This window comes from Phyllobates terribilis, unplaced genomic scaffold, assembly GCF_046119375.1.
Source record: "Phyllobates terribilis strain yellow unplaced genomic scaffold, ASM4611937v1 Scaffold_1__5_contigs__length_1240528914, whole genome shotgun sequence".
Taxonomy (NCBI): Eukaryota; Metazoa; Chordata; class Amphibia; order Anura; family Dendrobatidae; genus Phyllobates; species Phyllobates terribilis.
In genome coordinates this window covers 1,212,963,503-1,212,986,771 of record NW_027362761.1, presented here as the reverse complement: position 1 = coordinate 1,212,986,771, position 23,269 = coordinate 1,212,963,503, and the positions used below count along the sequence as shown (strand labels likewise).

At 42.6% G+C, this 23,269-nt stretch overlaps 1 protein-coding gene across 8 annotated transcripts in view; it reads left to right on the top strand.

The window, feature by feature from the left end:
• The window catches only part of DYSF (dysferlin), a 680,318-nt gene that overhangs the window by 237,135 nt on the left and 419,914 nt on the right, over positions 1 to 23,269 (top strand). For all 8 annotated transcript variants that reach the window (XM_073649582.1, XM_073649538.1, XM_073649547.1 and 5 more), the window contains exon 6: positions 2,935 to 3,125. In XM_073649582.1, the coding sequence (XP_073505683.1) occupies positions 2,935 to 3,125 (191 nt within the window). The remainder of the gene's footprint in view (positions 1 to 2,934; positions 3,126 to 23,269) is intronic.

The window sequence follows — 23,269 nt, the reverse complement described above, 5'->3', positions numbered from 1 at the left end:
CCCTCTGTAGGACTGTGGGTTTTGGTAACTGCGGCCGGCTCGCGGCCTTGAACTTTTTTTTTACATGGGTACCTTCTGCTACCCATCCGGGTTCCAGTACCGTCAGCTGGTTCTCGGCAGTGCCTTTGGATTAGGTGCCTCCTTCTCGGTATCCAAGTTCCACCAACGTCTGCTGGTCCTTGGTAGTGCTTTCTGGCACAGGTACCTCCTGCTTAGTAACCGAGTTCCAGTAACATCAGCTGGTCCTCGGTAGTTCCATTGGCTCTTGTACCTTCTGCTACCCATCCGGGTTCCAGTACCGTCAGCTGGTCCTCGGTAGTTCCATTTGCTCTTGTATCTTCTGCTACCCATCCGGGTTCCAGTACCGTCAGCTGGTTCTCGGCAGTGTCTTTGGCACGGGTACTCCCTCCTGCCCAGCCTGGTTCCAGCACGCCAGCTGTTTCCGGGTAGTGTCAACGTCACTTTGCCTCCAATGCGTTGTCCTGTCGTGTTGCGGTCGGGTTAGCCGACTCTATGGTGCCTGCAGTTTAGGTGACTGTTATGTGGGCTGCGGGATCTGGCAATGAAGGCTGGTTCCATAGTGCCAATAGGACAAGCACCCTCTGTAGGACTGTGGGTTTTGGTAACTGCGGCCGGCTCGCGGCCTTGAACTTTTTTTTTACATGGGTACCTTCTGCTACCCATCCGGGTTCCAGTACCGTCAGCTGGTTCTCGGCAGTGCCTTTGGATTAGGTGCCTCCTTCTCGGTATCCAAGTTCCACCAACGTCTGCTGGTCCTTGGTAGTGCTTTCTGGCACAGGTACCTCCTGCTTAGTAACCGAGTTCCAGTACCGTCAGCTGGTCCTCGGTAGTTCCATTGGCTCTTGTACCTTCTGCTATCCATCCGGGTTCCAGTACCGTCAGCTGGTCCTCGGTAGTTCCTCAGCTTTCTTGTACCTTCTGCTACATTTCCAAGTTCAAGCTTTTTGAAATGGTTCTTGGTAATCACTCTGGATCTCCCTGACGAGGACCCTGAAGACGAGGACCCTGAAGACCAACCCTAAGAAGACGAGGACCCCGAAGACAATGACCCTGAAGACGAGGACCCTGAAGACCACCCCGAAGAAGACGAGGACCCTGAAGACCACCCCGAAGAAGACGAGGACCCTGAAGACCACCCCGAAGAAGACGAGGACCCCGAAGACGAGGACCCAGAAGACCAACCCGAAGAAGACGAGGACCCCGAAGACGAGGACCCCCGAAGACGACGACCCTGAAGACCACCCCGAAGAAGACCAAGAAGATGACCCTGAAGAAGTTGACCAAGAAGACAAAGAAGAGAAGACAAGCACCAAGATACAGAAAAACAAGAGACAGAAAACCAAGAAGCAGAAATACAAGAAGCTGCAGAACAAAAAGCGGAAGAACATTAAGCATAAGACTAAAAATCAGAGCAAAAGATAATATCTAAATTATAAGCAGAAGATGACTAAGCAGTGTATGGGGGTGAGTCCGTTCCTCCTCGTGGTGCCCCTGGAAAAGACCTGCTGCTGCAGGCCAAACTGAACGCGGACAAATCCTGTTGTAAATCTTTTGTGACGGGCAGAACGAAAGGTGTAATGTCCAACCTTTTATAGATAACAACTACAGGAATGCCTGTCACAAATAAGAATATGATGAAGAAGAAGAATATGAAGAAGATGAAGAAGTAGAATATGAAGAATGTAAAAAAAAGAATAATACGAAGAAGGTGAAGAAGAAGAAGGTGAAGAAGAAGTGGATGAAAAAGATGCTGAGGATGATGAAGGAGAAAGTGTGGGAGAAGTAAAAAAGAAGGTGAAGAGCATGGAAGTAGTGAAACATAAATATCTGACAAAATATAAAAATACTTAACATAGTTAATATTTCCGTAACTCAGAACATAATAAAAAAATATTAATTCCTGCTATTCCATTTGACTGGGCTAAACCTCTATGCCTTTATTGTCTCCCCCACCTCCCCCAATACATTCTACATTATTCTTAGTTGTTTTCCTTCATGTAGAAATAACCTACAAGGAAAGAAAGGGTTTATTTTAATTCCGATATTTATGTCCCATTGACTTGCATTGGTTTCCGGTATCGGAATCGGCGATATCCGATACTTTTTCGGTATCGGTCCGATCCAATCCGATCCGATATTTCCCGATATCGGAAGGTATCGCTCAACACTAGTGGCTACTGTGAAGAACCTAGAATATAAGACATATTTTCAGTTGTTTCACACTTTTTTGTTAAGTATATAATTCCACATGTGTTAATTCATAGTTTTGATGCCTTCAGTGTGAATGTACAATTTTCATAGTCATGAAAATACAGAAAAATCTTTAAATGAGAAGGTGTGTCCAATCTTTTGCTCTGTACTGTATATGAATATAGACTCTTTCATTAATTATTTTTACTTTTCATACTCCCATTATTTTAATGTATTTATATCCATATAACAGATATTCTTGATAAAGACCTGTTAGTGGATGGAAACGTTGGGCAATATCTGCTTCTTACACTGCCGGATCAAATAAAATGTGGAAATTGAATGAGATGAATTGTTTTCTTATCCCTCCTGTGCCGGAGTTTCACTATATTGATAACTGGGACCCTGATTTATTCCCCGGGACAAAAACTGTTTCTACCAGTGTTGCTGCGTATTCTTCTGAATCTTGTAAATGAGCATTACCCTCTAGTGGTCAGAAATAATAATTACATGTGTCTGGCTGAATTGCAAATGAACAGTGACCTCCAGTGGTGAAAAATAGTAATTACTTATGTGTGGCTGATAATTCTTTTGATCTTGTAATATTGAAATGAACAGTGCCCTCCGGTGCTCACATGTAGTAATTACATATACATTTGTGCATTTACTGTTGTATTGAATGCTTATAAAATGTATTGGTTGGAAAATCTACTTTCTTACTAGACACAACCATGGAGGAGGACACAGAAGACCAAGCTGGCACCGGAGATGAGGGAGAAACTACATCCCTTATGCCAGGATCAGAGCAGCCCAGCCTTCCCAAGAAATCCACAGCTGTCGCCCCTATTCCGGGGGTCAGGAGGAGGAAGAGTGCCCCCAAAAGACAACTGTCCAACAAACCACAGGACTTCCAAGTAAGAATCATCAGAGAGAAGAGAGCGGAGTATGATCAAATCAAAGCTCACACTCCTAGTGAGTGCAGCTCTGGAGTATAATACAGGAGGTAACTCAGGATCAGTAATGTAATGTATGTACACAGTGACTGCACCAGCAGAATAGTGAGTGCAGCTCTGGAGTATAATACAGGATGTAACTCAGGATCAGTAATGTAATGTATGTACACAGTGACTGCACCAGCAGAATAGTGAGTGCAGCTCTGGAGTATAATACAGGAAGTAACTCAGGATCAGTAATGTAATGTATGTACACAGTGACTGCACCAGCAGAATAGTGAGTGCAGCTCTGGAGTATAATACAGGATGTAACTCAGGATCAGTAATGTAATGTATTTACACAGTGACTGTACCAGCAGAATAGTGAGTGCAGCTCTGGGTATAATACCGGATGTAACTCAGGATCAGTAATGTAATGTATGTACACAGTGACTGCACCAGCAGAATAGTGAGTGCAGCTCTGGAGTATAATACAGGAGGTAACTCAGGATCAGTAATGTAATGTATGTACACAGTGACTGCACCAACAGAATAGTGAGTGCAGCTCTGGAGTATAATACAGGAGGTAACTCAGGATCAGTAATGTAATGTATGTACACAGTGACTGCACCAACAGAATAGTGAGTGCAGCTCTGGAGTATAATACAGGAGGTAACTCAGGATCAGTAATGTAATGTATGTACACAGTGACTGCACCAACAGAATAGTGAGTGCAGCTCTGGAGTATAATACAGGAGGTAACTCAGGATCAGTAATGTAATGTATGTACACAGTGACTGCACCAACAGAATAGCGAGCGCAGCTCTGGAGTATAATACAGGAGGTAACTCAGGATCAGTAATGTAATGTATGTACACAGTGACTGCACCAGCAGAATAGTGAGTGCAGCTCTGGAGTATAATACAGGAGGTAACTCAGGATCAGTAATGTAATGTTTGTACACAGTGACTGCACCAGCAGAATAGTGAGTGCAGCTCTGGAGTATAATACAGGAGGTAACTCAGGATCAGTAATGTAATGTATGTACACAGTGACTGCACCAGCAGAATAGTGAGTGCAGCTCTGGAGTATAATACAGGATGTAACTCAGGATCAGTAATGTAATGTATGTACACAGTGACTGCACCAGCAGAATAGTGAGTGCAGCTCTGGAGTATAATACAGGATGTAACTCAGGATCAGTAATGTAATGTATGTACACAGTGACTGCACCAGCAGAATAGTGAGTGCAGCTCTGGAGTATAATACAGGAGGTAACTCAGGATCAGTAATGTAATGTTTGTACACAGTGACTGCACCAGCAGAATAGTGAGTGCAGCTCTGGAGTATAATACAGGAGGTAACTCAGGATCAGTAATGTAATGTATGTACACAGTGACTGCACCAGCAGAATAGTGAGTGCAGCTCTGGAGTATAATACAGGATGTAACTCAGGATCAGTAATGTAATGCATGTACACAGTGACTGCACCAGCAGAATAGTGAGCGCAGCTCTGGGGTATAATACAGGATGTAACTCAGGATCAGTAATGTAATGTATGTACACAGTGACTGCACCAGCAGAATAGTGAGTGCAGCTCTGGAGTATAATACAGGATGTAACTCAGGATCAGTAATGTAATGTATGTACACAGTGACTGCACCAGCAGAATAGTGAGTGCAGCTCTGGAGTATAATACAGGAAGTAACTCAGGAACAGTAATGTAATGTATGTACACAGTGACTGCACCAGCAGAATAGTGAGTGCAGCTCCGGAGTATAATACAGGATGTAACTCAGGATCAGTAATGTAATGTATGTACACAGTGACTGCACCAGCAGAATAGTGAGTGCAGCTCTGGAGTATAATACAGGAGGTAACTCAGGATCAGTAATGTAATGTATGTACACAGTGACTGCACCAGCAGAATAGTGAGCGCAGCTCTGGGGTATAATACAGGATGTAACTCAGGATCAGTAATGTAATGTATGTACACAGTGACTGCACCAGCAGAATAGTGAGTGCAGCTCTGGAGTATAATACAGGATGTAACTCAGGATCAGTAATGTAATGTATGTACACAGTGACTGCACCAGCAGAATAGTGAGTGCAGCTCTGGAGTATAATACAGGATGTAACTCAGGATCAGTAATGTAATGTCTGTACACAGTGATTGCACCAGGAGAATAGTGAGTGCAGCTCTGGGGTATAATACAGGAGGTAACTCAGGATCAGTAATGTAATGTATGTACACAGTGACTGCACCAGCAGAATAGTGAGCGCAGCTCTGGAGTATAATACAGGAGGTAACTCAGGATCAGTAATGTAATGTATGTACACAGTGACTGCACCAGCAGAATAGTGAGTGCAGCTCTGGGGTATAATACAGGAGGTAACTCAGGATCAGTAATGTAATGTATGTACACAGTGACTGCACCAGCAGAATAGTGAGCGCAGCTCTGGAGTATAATACAGGAGGTAACTCAGGATCAGTAATGTAATGTATGTACACAGTGACTGCACCAGCAGAATAGTGAGTGCAGCTCTGGAGTATAATACAGGAGGTAACTCAGGATCAGTAATGTAATGTATGTACACAGTGACTGCACCAGCAGAATAGTGAGTGCAGCTCTGGAGTATAATACAGGAGGTAACTCAGGATCAGTAATGTAATGTATGTACACAGTGACTGCACCAGCAGAATAGTGAGTGCAGCTCTGGAGTATAATACAGGAGGTAACTCAGGATCAGTAATGTAATGTATGTACACAGTGACTGCACCAGCAGAATAGTGAGTGCAGCTCTGGAGTATAATACAGGAGGTAACTCAGGATCAGTAATGTAATGTATGTACACAGTGACTACACCAGCAGAATAGTGAATGCAGCTCTGGAGTATAATACAGGATGTAACTCAGGATCAGTAATGTAATGTATGTACACAGTGACTGCACCAGCAGAATAGTGATTGCAGCTCTGGAGTATAATACAGGATGTAACTCAGGATCAGTAATGTAATGTATGTACACAGTGACTGCACCAGCAGAATAGTGAGTGCAGCTCTGGAGTATAATACAGGATGTAACTCAGGATCAGTAAAGTAATGTATGTACACAGTGACTGCACCAGCAGAATAGTGAGTGCAGCTCTGGAGTATAATACAGGATGTAACTCAGGATCAGTAATGTAATGTATGTACACAGTGACTGCACCAGCAGAATAGTGAGTGCAGCTCTGGAGTATAATACAGGATGTAACTCAGGATCAGTAATGAAATGTATGTACACAGTGACTGCACCAGCAGAATAGTGAGTGCAGCTCTGGAGTATAATACAGCATGTAACTCAGGATCAGTAATGTAATGTATGTACACAGTGACTGCACCAGCAGAATAGTGAGCGCAGCTCTGGAGTATAATACAGGATGTAACTCAGGATCAGTAATGTAATGTATGTACACAGTGACTGCACCAGCAGAATAGTGAGTGCAGCTCTGGAGTATAATACAGGATGTAACTCAGGATCAGTAATGTAATGTATGTACACAGTGACTGCACCAGCAGAATAGTGAGTGCAGCTCTGGAGTATAACACAGGATGTAACTCAGGATAAGTAATGCAATGTATGTACACAGTGACTGCACCAGCAGAATAGTGAGTGCAGCTCTGGAGGATAATACAGGATGTAACTCAGGATCAGTAATGTAATGTATGTACACAGTGACTGCACCAGCAGAATAGTGAGTGCGGCTCTGGAGTATAATACAGGATGTAACTCAGGATCAGTAATGTAATGTATGTACACAGTGACAGCACCAGCAGAATAGTGAGTGCAGCTCTGGAGTATAATACAGGAGGTAACTCAGGATCAGTAATGTAATGTATGTACACAGTGACTGCACCAGCAGAATAGTGAGCGCAGCTCTGGGGTATAATACAGGATGTAACTCAGGATCAGTAATGTAATGTATGTACACAGTGACTGCACCAGCAGAATAGTGAGTGCAGCTCTGGAGTATAATACAGGATGTAACTCAGGATCAGTAATGTAATGTATGTACACAGTGACTGCACCAGCAGAATAGTGAGTGCAGCTCTGGAGTATAATACAGGATGTAACTCAGGATCAGTAATGTAATGTCTGTACACAGTGATTGCACCAGGAGAATAGTGAGTGCAGCTCTGGGGTATAATACAGGAGGTAACTCAGGATCAGTAATGTAATGTATGTACACAGTGACTGCACCAGCAGAATAGTGAGCGCAGCTCTGGAGTATAATACAGGAGGTAACTCAGGATCAGTAATGTAATGTATGTACACAGTGACTGCACCAGCAGAATAGTGAGTGCAGCTCTGGGGTATAATACAGGAGGTAACTCAGGATCAGTAATGTAATGTATGTACACAGTGACTGCACCAGCAGAATAGTGAGCGCAGCTCTGGAGTATAATACAGGAGGTAACTCAGGATCAGTAATGTAATGTATGTACACAGTGACTGCACCAGCAGAATAGTGAGTGCAGCTCTGGAGTATAATACAGGAGGTAACTCAGGATCAGTAATGTAATGTATGTACACAGTGACTGCACCAGCAGAATAGTGAGTGCAGCTCTGGAGTATAATACAGGAGGTAACTCAGGATCAGTAATGTAATGTATGTACACAGTGACTGCACCAGCAGAATAGTGAGTGCAGCTCTGGAGTATAATACAGGAGGTAACTCAGGATCAGTAATGTAATGTATGTACACAGTGACTGCACCAGCAGAATAGTGAGTGCAGCTCTGGAGTATAATACAGGAGGTAACTCAGGATCAGTAATGTAATGTATGTACACAGTGACTACACCAGCAGAATAGTGAATGCAGCTCTGGAGTATAATACAGGATGTAACTCAGGATCAGTAATGTAATGTATGTACACAGTGACTGCACCAGCAGAATAGTGATTGCAGCTCTGGAGTATAATACAGGATGTAACTCAGGATCAGTAATGTAATGTATGTACACAGTGACTGCACCAGCAGAATAGTGAGTGCAGCTCTGGAGTATAATACAGGATGTAACTCAGGATCAGTAAAGTAATGTATGTACACAGTGACTGCACCAGCAGAATAGTGAGTGCAGCTCTGGAGTATAATACAGGATGTAACTCAGGATCAGTAATGTAATGTATGTACACAGTGACTGCACCAGCAGAATAGTGAGTGCAGCTCTGGAGTATAATACAGGATGTAACTCAGGATCAGTAATGAAATGTATGTACACAGTGACTGCACCAGCAGAATAGTGAGTGCAGCTCTGGAGTATAATACAGCATGTAACTCAGGATCAGTAATGTAATGTATGTACACAGTGACTGCACCAGCAGAATAGTGAGCGCAGCTCTGGAGTATAATACAGGATGTAACTCAGGATCAGTAATGTAATGTATGTACACAGTGACTGCACCAGCAGAATAGTGAGTGCAGCTCTGGAGTATAATACAGGATGTAACTCAGGATCAGTAATGTAATGTATGTACACAGTGACTGCACCAGCAGAATAGTGAGTGCAGCTCTGGAGTATAACACAGGATGTAACTCAGGATAAGTAATGCAATGTATGTACACAGTGACTGCACCAGCAGAATAGTGAGTGCAGCTCTGGAGGATAATACAGGATGTAACTCAGGATCAGTAATGTAATGTATGTACACAGTGACTGCACCAGCAGAATAGTGAGTGCGGCTCTGGAGTATAATACAGGATGTAACTCAGGATCAGTAATGTAATGTATGTACACAGTGACAGCACCAGCAGAATAGTGAGTGCAGCTCTGGAGTATAATACAGGAGGTAACTCAGGATCAGTAATGTAATGTATGTACACAGTGACTGCACCAGCAGAATATTGAGTGCAGCTCTGGAGTATAATACAGGAGGTAACTCAGGATCAGTAATGTAATATATGTACACAGTGACTGCACCAGCAGAATAGTGAGTGCAGCTCTGGAGTATAATACAGGAGGTAACTCAGGATCAGTAATGTAATGTATGTACACAGTGACTGCACCAGCAGAATATTGAGTGCAGCTCTGGAGTATAATAGAGGAGGTAACTCAGGATCAGTAATGTAATGTATGTACACAGTGACTGCACCAGCAGAATAGTGAGTGCAGCTCTGGAGTATAATACAGGAGGTAACTCAGGATCAGTAATGTAATGTATGTACACAGTGACTGCACCAGCAGAATAGTGAGTGCAGCTCTGGAGTATAATACAGGAAGTAACTCAGGATCAGTAATGTAATGTATGTACACAGTGACTGCACCAGCAGAATAGTGAGTGCAGCTCTGGAGTATAATACAGGATGTAACTCAGGATCAGTAATGTAATGTATGTACACAGTGACTGCACCAGCAGAATAGTGAGTGCAGCTCTGGAGTATAATACAGGATGTAACTCAGGATCAGTAATGTAATGTATGTACACAGTGACTGCACCAGCAGAATAGTGAGTGCAGCTCTGGAGTATAATACAGGATGTAACTCAGGATCAGTAATGTATGTACACAGTGACTCCACCAGCAGAATAGTGAGTGCAGCTCTGGAGTATAATACAGGATGTAACTCAGGATCAGTAATGTAATGTATGTACACAGTGACTGCACCAGCAGAATAGTGAGTGCAGCTCTGGAGTATAATACAGGAGGTAACTCAGGATCAGTAATGTAATGTATGTACACAGTGACTGCACCAGCAGAATAGTGAGTGCAGCTCTGGAGTATAATACAGGAAGTAACTCAGGAACAGTAATGTAATGTATGTACACAGTGACTGCTCCAGCAGAATAGTGAGTGCAGCTCTGGAGTATAATACAGGATGTAACTCAGGATCAGTAATGTAATGTATGTACACAGTGACTGCACCAGCAGAATAGTGAGTGCAGCTCTGGGGTATAATACAGGATGTAACTCAGGATCAGTAATGTAATGTATGTACACAGTGATTGCACCAGCAGAAAAGTGAGTGCAGCTCTGGAGTATAACACAGGATGTAACTCAGGATAAGTAATGTAATGTATGTACACAGTGACTGCACCAGCAGAATAGTGAGTGCAGCTCTGGAGTATAATACAGGAAGTAACTCAGGATCAGTAATGTAATGTATGTACACAGTGACTGCACCAGCAGAATAGTGAGTGCAGCTCTGGAGTATAATACAGGATGTAACTCAGGATCAGTAATGAAATGTATGTACACAGTGACTGCACCAGCAGAATAGTGAGTGCAGCTCTGGAGTATAATACAGCATGTAACTCAGGATCAGTAATGTAATGTATGTACACAGTGACTGCACCAGCAGAATAGTGAGCGCAGCTCTGGAGTATAATACAGGAGGTAACTCAGGATCAGTAATGTAATGTATGTACACAGTGACTGCACCAGCAGAATAGTGAGTGCAGCTCTGGAGTATAATACAGGATGTAACTCAGGATCAGTAATGTAATGTATGTACACAGTGACTGCACCAGCAGAATAGTGAGTGCAGCTCTGGAGTATAATACAGGAAGTAACTCAGTAACAGTAATGTAATGTATGTACACAGTGACTGCTCCAGCAGAATAGTGAGTGCAGCTCTGGAGTATAATACAGGATGTAACTCAGGATCAGTAATATAATGTATGTACACAGTGACTACACCAGCAGAATAGTGAGTGCAGCTCTGGAGTATAATACAGTATGTAACTCAGGATCAGTAATGTAATGTATGTACACAGTGACTCCACCAGCAGAATAGTGAGTGCAGCTCTGGAGTATAATACAGGATGTAACTCAGGATCAGTAATGTATGTACACAGTGACTGCACCAGCAGAATAGTGAGTGCAGCTCTGGAGTATAATACAGGATGTAACTCAGGATCAGTAATGTAATGTATGTACACAGTGACTCCACCAGCAGAATAGTGAGTGCAGCTCTGGGGTATAATACAGGATGTAACTCAGGATCAGTAATGTAATGTATGTACACAGTGACTCCACCAGCAGAATAGTGAGTGCAGCTCTGGAGTATAATACAGGATGTAACTCAGGATCAGTAATGTAATGTATGTACACAGTGACTCCACCAGCAGAATAGTGAGTGCAGCTCTGGGGTATAATACAGGATGTAACTCAGGATCAGTAATGTAATGTATGTACACAGTGACTCCACCAGCAGAATAGTGAGTGCAGCTCTGGAGTATAATACAGGATGTAACTCAGGATCAGTAATGTAATGTATGTACACAGTGACTCCACCAGCAGAATAGTGAGTGCAGCTCTGGAGTATAATACAGGATGTAACTCAGGATCAGTAATGTAATGTATGTACACAGTGACTCCACCAGCAGAATAGTGAGTGCAGCTCTGGGGTATAATACAGGATGTAACTCAGGATCAGTAATGTAATGTATGTACACAGTGACTCCACCAGCAGAATAGTGAATGCAGCTCTGGAGTATAATACAGGATGTAACTCAGGATCAGTAATGTATGTACACAGTGACTGCACCAGCAGAATAGTGAGTGCAGCTCTGGAGTATAATACAGGATGTAACTCAGGATCAGTAATGTAATGTATGTACACAGTGACTGCACCAGCAGAATAGTGAGTGCAGCTCTGGAGTATAATACAGGAAGTAACTCAGGATCAGTAATGTAATGTATGTACACAGTGACTGCACCAGCAGAATAGTGAGTGCAGCTCTGGAGTATAATACAGGATGTAACTCAGGATCAGTAATGTAATGTATGTACACAGTGACTGCACCAGCAGAATAGTGAGTGCAGCTCTGGAGTATAATACAGGATGTAACTCAGGATCAGTAATGTAATGTATGTACACAGTGACTCAACCAGCAGAATAGTGAGTGCAGCTCTGGAGTATAATACAGTATGTAGCTCAGGATCAGTAATGTAATGTATGTACACAGTGACTACACCAGCAGAATAGTGAGTGCAGCTCTGGAGTATAATACAGGATGTAACTCAGGATCAGTAATGTAATGTATGTACACAGTGACTGCACCAGCAGAATAGTGAGTGCAGCTCTGGAGTATAATACAGGATGTAACTCAGGATCAGTAATGTAATGTATGTACACAGTGACTGCACCAGCAGAATAGTGAGCGCAGCTCTGGAGTATAATACAGGATGTAACTCAGGATCAGTAATGTAATGTATGTACACAGTGACTGCACCAGCAGAATAGTGAGTGCAGCTCTGGAGTATAATACAGGATGTAACTCAGGATCAGTAATGTAATGTATGTACACAGTGACTGCACCAGCAGGATAGTGAGTGCAGCTCTGGAGTATAATACAGGGTGTAACTCAGCATCAGTAATGTAATGTATGTACACAGTGACTCCACCAGCAGAATAGTGAGTGCAGCTCTGGAGTATAATACAGGAAGTAACTCAGGATCAGTAATGTAATGTATGTACACAGTGACTGCACCAGCAGAATAGTGAGTGCAGCTCTGGAGTATAATACAGGATGTAACTCAGGATCAGTAGTGTAATGTATGTACACAGTGACTGCACCAGCAGAAGAGTGAGTGCAGCTCTGGAGTATAATACAGGATATAACTCAGGATCAGTAATGTAATGTATGTACACAGTGACTGCACCAGCAGAATAGTCAGTGCAGCTCTGGAGTATAATACAGGATGTAACTCAGGATCAGTACAGGATCAGTAATGTAATGTATGTACACAGTGACTGCACCAGCAGAATAATGAGTGCAGCTCTGGAGTATAATACAGGATGTAACTCAGGATCAGTACAGGATCAGTAATGTAATGTAGGTACACAGTGACTGCACCAGCAGAATAGTGAGTGCAGATCTGGAGTATAATACAGGATGTAACGCAGGATAAGTAATGTAATGTATGTACACAGTGACTACACCAGCAGAATAGTGAGTGCAGCTCTGGAGTATAATATAGGAGGTAACTCAGGATCAGTAATGTAATGTATGTACACAGTGACTGCACCAGCAGAATAGTGAGCACAGCTCTGGAGGATAATACAGGATGTAACTCAGGATCAGTAATATAATGTATGTACACAGTGACTGCACCAGCAGAATAGTGAGTGCAGCTCTGGAGTATAATACAGGATGTAACTCAGGATCAGTAATGTAATGTATGTGCACAGTGACTGCACCAGCAGAATAGTGAGCGCAGCTCTGGAGTATAATACAGGATGTAACTCAGGATCAGTAATGTAATGTATGTACACAGTGACTGCACCAGCAGAATAGTGAGTGCAGCTCTGGAGTATAATTCAGGATGTAACTCAGGATCAGTAATGTAATGTATGTACACAGTGACTGCACCAGCAGAATAGTGAGTGCAGCTCTGGAGTATAATACAGGAAGTAACTCAGGATCAGTAATGTAATGTATGTACACAGTGACTGCACCAGCAGAATAGTGAGTGCAGCTCTGGAGTATAATTCAGGATGTAACTCAGGATCAGTAATGTAATGTATGTACACAGTGACTGCACCAGCAGAATAGTGAGTGCAGCTCTGGAGTATAATACAGGATGTAACTCAGGATCAGTAATGTAATGTATGTGCACAGTGACTGCACCAGCAGAATAGTGAGCGCAGCTCTGGAGTATAATACAGGATGTAACTCAGCATCAGTAATGTAATGTATGTACACAGTGACTGCACCAGCAGAATAGTGAGTGCAGCTCTGGAGTATAATTCAGGATGTAACTCAGGATCAGTAATGTAATGTATGTACACAGTGACTGCACCAGCAGAATAGTGAGTGCAGCTCTGGAGTATAATACAGGAGGTAACTCAGGATCAGTAATGTAATGTATGTACACAGTGACTGCACCAGCAGAATAGTGAGTGCAGCTCTGGAGTATAATTCAGGATGTAACTCAGGATCAGTAATGTAATGTATGTACACAGTGACTGCACCAGCAGAATAGTGAGTGCAGCTCTGGAGTATAATACAGGAAGTAACTCAGGATCAGTAATGTAATGTACACAGTGACTGCACCAGCAGAATAGTGAGTGCAGCTCTGGAGTATAATACAGGAGGTAACTCAGGATCAGTAATGTAATGTATGTACACAGTGACTCCACTAGCAGAATAGTGAGTGCAGCTCTGGAGTATAATACAGGATGTAACTCAGGATCAGTAATGTAATGTATGTACACAGTGACTGCACCAGCAGAATAGTGAGTGCAGCTCTGGAGGATAATACAGGATGTAACTCAGGATCAGTAATGTAATGTATGTACACAGTGACTGCTCCAGCAGAATAGTGAGTGCAGCTCTGGAGTATAATACAGGATGTAACTCAGGATCAGTAATGTAATGTATGTACACAGTGACTCCACCAGCAGAATAGTGAGTGCAGCTCTGGAGTATAATACAGGATGTAACTCAGGATCAGTAATGTAATGTATGTACACAGTGACTCCACCAGCAGAATAGTGAGTGCAGCTCTGGAGTATAATACAGGATGTAACTCAGGATCAGTAATGCAATGTATGTACACAGTGACTGCACCAGCAGAATAGTGAGCGCAGCTCTGGAGTATAATACAGGATGTAACTCAGGATCAGTAATGTAATGTATGTACACAGTGACTGCACCAGCAGAATAGTGAGCACAGCTCTGGAGTATAATACAGGATGTAACTCGGGATCAGTAATGTAATGCATGTACACAGTGACTGCACCAGCAGAATAGTGAGCGCAGCTCTGGAGTATAATACAGGATGTAACTCAGGATCAGTAATGTAATGTATGTACACAGTGACTGCACCAGCAGAATAGTGAGTGCAGCTCTGGAGTATAATACAGGATGTAACTCAGGATCAGTAATGTAATGTATGTACACAGTGACTACACCAGCAGAATAGTGAGTGCAGCTCTGGAGTATAATACAGGATGTAACTCAGGATCAGTAATGTAATGTATGTACACAGTGACTGCACCAGCAGAATAGTGAGTGCAGCTCTGGAGTATAATACAGGATGTAACTCAGGATCAGTAATGTAATGTATGTACACAGTGACTGCACCAGCAGAATAGTGAGCGCAGCTCTGGAGTATAATACAGGATGTAACTCAGGATCAGTAATGTAATGTATGTACACAGTGACTGCACCAGCAGAATAGTGAGTGCAGCTCTGGAGTATAATACAGGATGTAACTCAGGATCAGTAATGTAATGTATGTACACAGTGACTGCACCAGCAGAATAGTGAGTGCAGCTCTGGAGTATAATACAGGGTGTAACTCAGCATCAGTAATGTAATGTATGTACACAGTAACTCCACCAGCAGAATAGTGAGTGCAGCTCTGGAGTATAATACAGGATGTAACTCAGGATCAGTACAGGATCAGTAATGTAATGTATGTACACAGTGACTGCACCAGCAGAATAGTGAGCGCAGCTCTGGAGTATAATACAGGAAGTAACTCAGGATCAGTAATGTAATGTATGTACACAGTGACTGCACCAGCAGAATAGTGAGTGCAGCTCTGGAGTATAATACAGGATGTAACTCAGGATCAGTAATGTAATGTATGTACACAGTGACTGCACCATCAGAATAGTGAGTGCAGCTCTGGAGCATAATACAGGATGTAACTCAGGATCAGTAATGTAATGTATGTACACAGTGACTGCACCAGCAGAATAGTGAGTGCAGCTCTGGAGTATAATACAGGATGTAACTCAGGATCAGTAATGTAATGTATGTACACAGTGACTCCACCAGCAGAATAGTGAGTGCAGCTCTGGAGTATAATACAGGAAGTAACTCAGGATCAGTAATGTAATGTATGTACACAGTGACTGCACCAGCAGAATAGTGAGTGCAGCTCTGGGGTATAATACAGGATGTAACTCAGGATCAGTAATGTAATGTATGTACACAGTGACTCCACCAGCAGAATAGTGAGTGCAGCTCTGGAGTATAATACAGGAAGTAACTCAGGATCAGTAATGTAATGTATGTACACAGTGACTGCACCAGCAGAATAGTGAGTGCAGCTCTGGAGTATAATACAGGATGTAACTCAGGATCAGTACAGGATCAGTAATGTAATGTATGTACACAGTGACTGCACCAGCAGAATAGTGAGTGCAGCTCTGGAGTATAATACAGGATGTAACTCAGGATCAGTAATGTAATGTATGTACACAGTGACTCCACCAGCAGAATAGTGAGCGCAGCTCTGGAGTATAATACAGGATGTAACTCAGGATCAGTAATATAATGTATGTACACAGTGACTCCACCAGCAGAATAGTGAGTGCAGCTCTGGAGTATAATACAGGATGTAACTCAGGATCAGTAATGTAATGTATGTACACAGTGACTCCACCAGCAGAATAGTGAGTGCAGCTCTGGAGTATAATACAGGATGTAACTCAGGATCAGTAATGTATGTACACAGTGACTGCACCAGCAGAATAGTGAGTGCAGCTCTGGAGTATAATACAGGATGTAACTCAGGATTAGTAATGTAATGTATGTACACAGTGACTCCACCAGCAGAATAGTGAGTGCAGCTCTGGGGTATAATACAGGATGTAACTCAGGATCAGTAATGTAATGTATGTACACAGTGACTCCACCAGCAGAATAGTGAGTGCAGCTCTGGAGTATAATACAGGATGTAACTTAGGATCAGTAATGTAATGTATGTACACAGTGACTCCACAAGCAGAATAGTGAGTGCAGCTCTGGGGTATAATACAGGATGTAACTCAGGATCAGTAATGTAATGTATGTACACAGTGACTCCACCAGCAGAATAGTGAGTGCAGCTCTGGAGTATAATACAGGATGTAACTCAGGATCAGTAATGTAATGTATGTACACAGTGACTCCACCAGCAGAATAGTGAGTGCAGCTCTGGCGTATAATACAGGATGTAACTCAGGATCAGTAATGTAATGTATGTACACAGTGACTCCACCAGCAGAATAGTGAGTGCAGCTCTGGGGTATAATACAGGATGTAACTCAGGATCAGTAATGTAATGTATGTACACAGTGACACCACCAGCAGAATAGTGAGTGCAGCTCTGGAGTATAATACAGGATGTAACTCAGGATCAGTAATGTATGTACTTAGTGACTGCACCAGCAGAATAGTGAGTGCAGCTCTGGAGTATAATACAGGATGTAACTCAGGATCAGTAATGTAATGTATGTACACAGTGACTGCACCAGCAGAATAGTGAGTGCAGCTCTGGAGTATAATACAGGAGGTAACTCAGGATCAGTAATGTAATGTATGTACACACAGTGACTGCACCAGCAGAATAGTGAGTGCAGCTCTGGAGTATAATACAGGATGTAACTCAGGATTAGTAATGTAATGTATGTACACAGTGACTGCACCAGCAGAATAGTGAGCGCAGCTCTGGAGTATAATACAGGATGTAACTCAGGATCAGTAATGTAATGTATGTACACAGTGACTGCACCAGCAGAATAGTGAGTGCAGCTCTGGAGTATAATACAGGATGTAATTCAGGATCAGTAATGTAATGTATGTACACAGTGACTCAACCAGCAGAATAGTGAGTGCAGCTCTGGAGTATAATACAGGATGTAGCTCAGGATCAGTAATGTAATGTATGTACACAGTGACTACACCAGCAGAAGAGTGAGTGCAGCTCTGGAGTATAATACAGGATGTAACTCAGGATCAGTAATGTAATGTATGTACACAGTGACTGCACCAGCAGAATAGTGAGTGCAGCTCTGGAGTATAATACAGGATGTAACTCAGGATCAGTAATGTAATGTATGTACACAGTGACTGCACCAGCAGAATAGTGAGCGCAGCTCTGGAGTATAATACAGGATGTAACTCAGGATCAGTAATGTAATGTATGTACACAGTGACTGCACCAGCAGAATAGTGAGCACAGCTCTGGAGTATAATACAGGATGTAACTCGGGATCAGTAATGTAATGTATGTACACAGTGACTGCACCAGCAGAATAGTGAGCGCAGCTCTGGAGTATAATACAGGATGTAACTCAGGATCAGTAATGTAATGTATGTACACAGTGACTGCACCAGCAGAATAGTGAGTGCAGCTCTGGAGTATAATACAGGATGTAACTCAGGATCAGTAATGTAATGTATGTACACAGTGACTACACCAGCAGAATAGTGAGTGCAGCTCTGGAGTATAATACAGGATGTAACTCAGGATCAGTAATGTAATGTATGTACACAGTGACTGCACCAGCAGAATAGTGAGTGCAGCTCTGGAGTATAATACAGGATGTAACTCAGGATCAGTAATGTAATGTATGTACACAGTGACTGCACCAGCAGAATAGTGAGCGCAGCTCTGGAGTATAATACAGGATGTAACTCAGGATCAGTAATGTAATGTATGTACACAGTGACTGCACCAGCAGAATAGTGAGTGCAGCTCTGGAGTATAATACAGGATGTAACTCAGGATCAGTAATGTAATGTATGTACACAGTGACTGCACCAGCAGAATAGTGAGTGCAGCTCTGGAGTATAATACAGGGTGTAACTCAGCATCAGTAATGTAATGTATGTACACAGTAACTCCACCAGCAGAATAGTGAGTGCAGCTCTGGAGTATAATACAGGATGTAACTCAGGATCAGTACAGGATCAGTAATGTAATGTATGTACACAGTGACTGCACCAGCAGAATAGTGAGCGCAGCTCTGGAGTATAATACAGGAAGTAACTCAGGATCAGTAATGTAATGTATGTACACAGTGACTGCACCAGCAGAATAGTGAGTGCAGCTCTGGAGTATAATACAGGATGTAACTCAGGATCAGTAATGTAATGTATGTACACAGTGACTGCACCATCAGAATAGTGAGTGCAGCTCTGGAGCATAATACAGGATGTAACTCAGGATCAGTAATGTAATGTATGTACACAGTGACTGCACCAGCAGAATAGTGAGTGCAGCTCTGGAGTATAATACAGGATGTAACTCAGGATCAGTAATGTAATGTATGTACACAGTGACTCCACCAGCAGAATAGTGAGTGCAGCTCTGGAGTATAATACAGGAAGTAACTCAGGATCAGTAATGTAATGTATGTACACAGTGACTGCACCAGCAGAATAGTGAGTGCAGCTCTGGAGTATAATACAGGATGTAACTCAGGATCAGTAATGTAATGTATGTACACAGTGACTCCACCAGCAGAATAGTGAGTGCAGCTCTGGAGTATAATACAGGAAGTAACTCAGGATCAGTAATGTAATGTATGTACACAGTGACTGCACCAGCAGAATAGTGAGTGCAGCTCTGGAGTATAATACAGGATGTAACTCAGGATCAGTACAGGATCAGTAATGTAATGTATGTACACAGTGACTGCACCAGCAGAATAGTGAGTGCAGCTCTGGAGTATAATACAGGATGTAACTCAGGATCAGTAATGTAATGTATGTACACAGTGACTCCACCAGCAGAATAGTGAGCGCAGCTCTGGAGTATAATACAGGATGTAACTCAGGATCAGTAATATAATGTATGTACACAGTGACTCCACCAGCAGAATAGTGAGTGCAGCTCTGGAGTATAATACAGGATGTAACTCAGGATCAGTAATGTAATGTATGTACACAGTGACTCCACCAGCAGAATAGTGAGTGCAGCTCTGGAGTATAATACAGGATGTAACTCAGGATCAGTAATGTATGTACACAGTGACTGCACCAGCAGAATAGTGAGTGCAGCTCTGGAGTATAATACAGGATGTAACTCAGGATTAGTAATGTAATGTATGTACACAGTGACTCCACCAGCAGAATAGTGAGTGCAGCTCTGGGGTATAATACAGGATGTAACTCAGGATCAGTAATGTAATGTATGTACACAGTGACTCCACCAGCAGAATAGTGAGTGCAGCTCTGGAGTATAATACAGGATGTAACTTAGGATCAGTAATGTAATGTATGTACACAGTGACTCCACAAGCAGAATAGTGAGTGCAGCTCTGGGGTATAATACAGGATGTAACTCAGGATCAGTAATGTAATGTATGTACACAGTGACTCCACCAGCAGAATAGTGAGTGCAGCTCTGGAGTATAATACAGGATGTAACTCAGGATCAGTAATGTAATGTATGTACACAGTGACTGCACCAGCAGAATAGTGAGTGCAGCTCTGGCGTATAATACAGGATGTAACTCAGGATCAGTAATGTAATGTATGTACACAGTGACTCCACCAGCAGAATAGTGAGTGCAGCTCTGGGGTATAATACAGGATGTAACTCAGGATCAGTAATGTAATGTATGTACACAGTGACTCCACCAGCAGAATAGTGAGTGCAGCTCTGGAGTATAAAACAGGATGTAACTCAGGATCAGTAATGTATGTACTTAGTGACTGCACCAGCAGAATAGTGAGTGCAGCTCTGGAGTATAATACAGGATGTAACTCAGGATCAGTAATGTAATGTATGTACACAGTGACTCCACCAGCAGAATAGTGAGTGCAGCTCTGGAGTATAATACAGGATGTAACTCAGGATCAGTAATGTAATGTATGTACACAGTGACTGCACCAGCAGAATAGTGAGTGCAGCTCTGGAGTATAATACAGGAGGTAACTCAGGATCAGTAATGTAATGTATGTACACACAGTGACTGCACCAGCAGAATAGTGAGTGCAGCTCTGGAGTATAATACAGGATGTAACTCAGGATTAGTAATGTAATGTATGTACACAGTGACTGCACCAGCAGAATAGTGAGCGCAGCTCTGGAGTATAATACAGGATGTAACTCAGGATCAGTAATGTAATGTATGTACACAGTGACTGCACCAGCAGAATAGTGAGTGCAGCTCTGGAGTATAATACAGGATGTAATTCAGGATCAGTAATGTAATGTATGTACACAGTGACTCAACCAGCAGAATAGTGAGTGCAGCTCTGGAGTATAATACAGGAGGTAACTCAGGATCAGTAATGTAATGTATGTACACACAGTGACTGCACCAGCAGAATAGTGAGTGCAGCTCTGGAGTATAATACAGGATGTAACTCAGGATCAGTAGTGTAATGTATGTACACAGGGACTGCACCAGCAGAAGAGTGAGTGCAGCTCTGGAGTATAATACAGGATGTAACTCAGGATCAGTAATGTAATGTATGTACACAGTGACTGCACCAGCAGAATAGTGAGTGCAGCTCTGGAGTATAATACAGGATGTAACTCAGGATCAGTAATGTAATGTATGTACACAGTGACTGCACCAGCAGAATAGTGAGCGCAGCTCTGGAGTATAATACAGGATGTAACTCAGGATCAGTAATGTAATGTATGTACACAGTGACTGCACCAGCAGAATAGTGAGTGCAGCTCTGGAGTATAATACAGGGTGTAACTCAGCATCAGTAATGTAATGTATGTACACAGTGACTCCACCAGCAGAATAGTGAGTGCAGCTCTGGAGTATAATTCAGGAAGTAACTCAGGATCAGTAATGTAATGTATGTACACAGTGACTGCACCAGCAGAATAGTGAGTGCAGCTCTGGAGTATAATACAGGATGTAACTCAGGATCAGTAGTGTAATGTATGTACACAGGGACTGCACCAGCAGAAGAGTGAGTGCAGCTCTGGAGTATAATACAGGATGTAACTCAGGATCAGTAATGTAATGTATGTAAACAGTGACTGCACCAGCAGAATAGTCAGTGCAGCTCTGGAGTATAATACAGCATGTAACTCAGGATCAGTACAGGATCAGTAATGTAATGTATGTACACAGTGACTGCACCAGCAGAATAGTGAGTGCAGCTCTGGAGTATAATACAGGATGTAACTCAGGATCAGTAATGTAATGTATGTACACAGTGACTGCACCAGCAGAATAGTGAGTGCAGCTCTGGAGTATAATACAGGATGTAACTCAGGATCAGTAATGTAATGTATGTACACAGTGACTGCACCAGCAGAATAGTGAGCACAGCTCTGGAGTATAATACAGGATGTAACTCATTATCAGTAATATAATGTATGTACACAGTGACTGCACCAGCAGAATAGTGAGTGCAGCTCTGGAGTATAATTCAGGATGTAACTCAGGATCAGTAATGTAATGTATGTACACAGTGACTGCACCAGCAGAATAGTGAGTGCAGCTCTGGAGTATAATACAGGAAGTAACTCAGGATCAGTAATGTAATGTACACAGTGACTGCACCAGCAGAATAGTGAGTGCAGCTCTGGAGTATAATACAGGAGGTAACTCAGGATCAGTAATGTAATGTATGTACACAGTGACTCCACTAGCAGAATAGTGAGTGCAGCTCTGGAGTATAATACAGGATGTAACTCAGGATCAGTAATGTAATGTATGTACACAGTGACTGCACCAGCAGAATAGTGAGTGCAGCTCTGGAGGATAATACAGGATGTAACTCAGGATCAGTAATGTAATGTATGTACACAGTGACTGCTCCAGCAGAATAGTGAGTGCAGCTGTGGAGTATAATACAGGATGTAACTCAGGATCAGTAATGTAATGTATGTACACAGTGACTCCACCAGCAGAATAGTGAGTGCAGCTCTGGAGTATAATACAGGATGTAACTCAGGATCAGTAATGTAATGTATGTACACAGTGACTGCACCAGCAGAATAGTGAGTGCAGCTCTGGAGTATAATACAGGATGTAACTCAGGATCAGTAATGTAATGTATGTACACAGTGACTGCACCAGCAGAATAGTGAGCGCAGCTCTGGAGTATAATACAGGATGTAACTCAGGATCAGTAATGTAATGAATGTACACAGTGACTGCACCAGCAGAATAGTGAGCGCAGCTCTGGAGTATAATACAGGATGTAACTCAGGATCAGTAATGTAATGTATGTACACAGTGACTGCACCAGCAGAATAGTGAGCGCAGCTCTGGAGTATAATACAGGATGTAACTCGGGATCAGTAATGTAATGTATGTACACAGTGACTTCACCAGCAGAATAGTGAGCGCAGCTCTGGAGTATAATACAGGATGTAACTCAGGATCAGTAATGTAATGTATGTACACAGTGACTGCACCAGCAGAATAGTGAGTGCA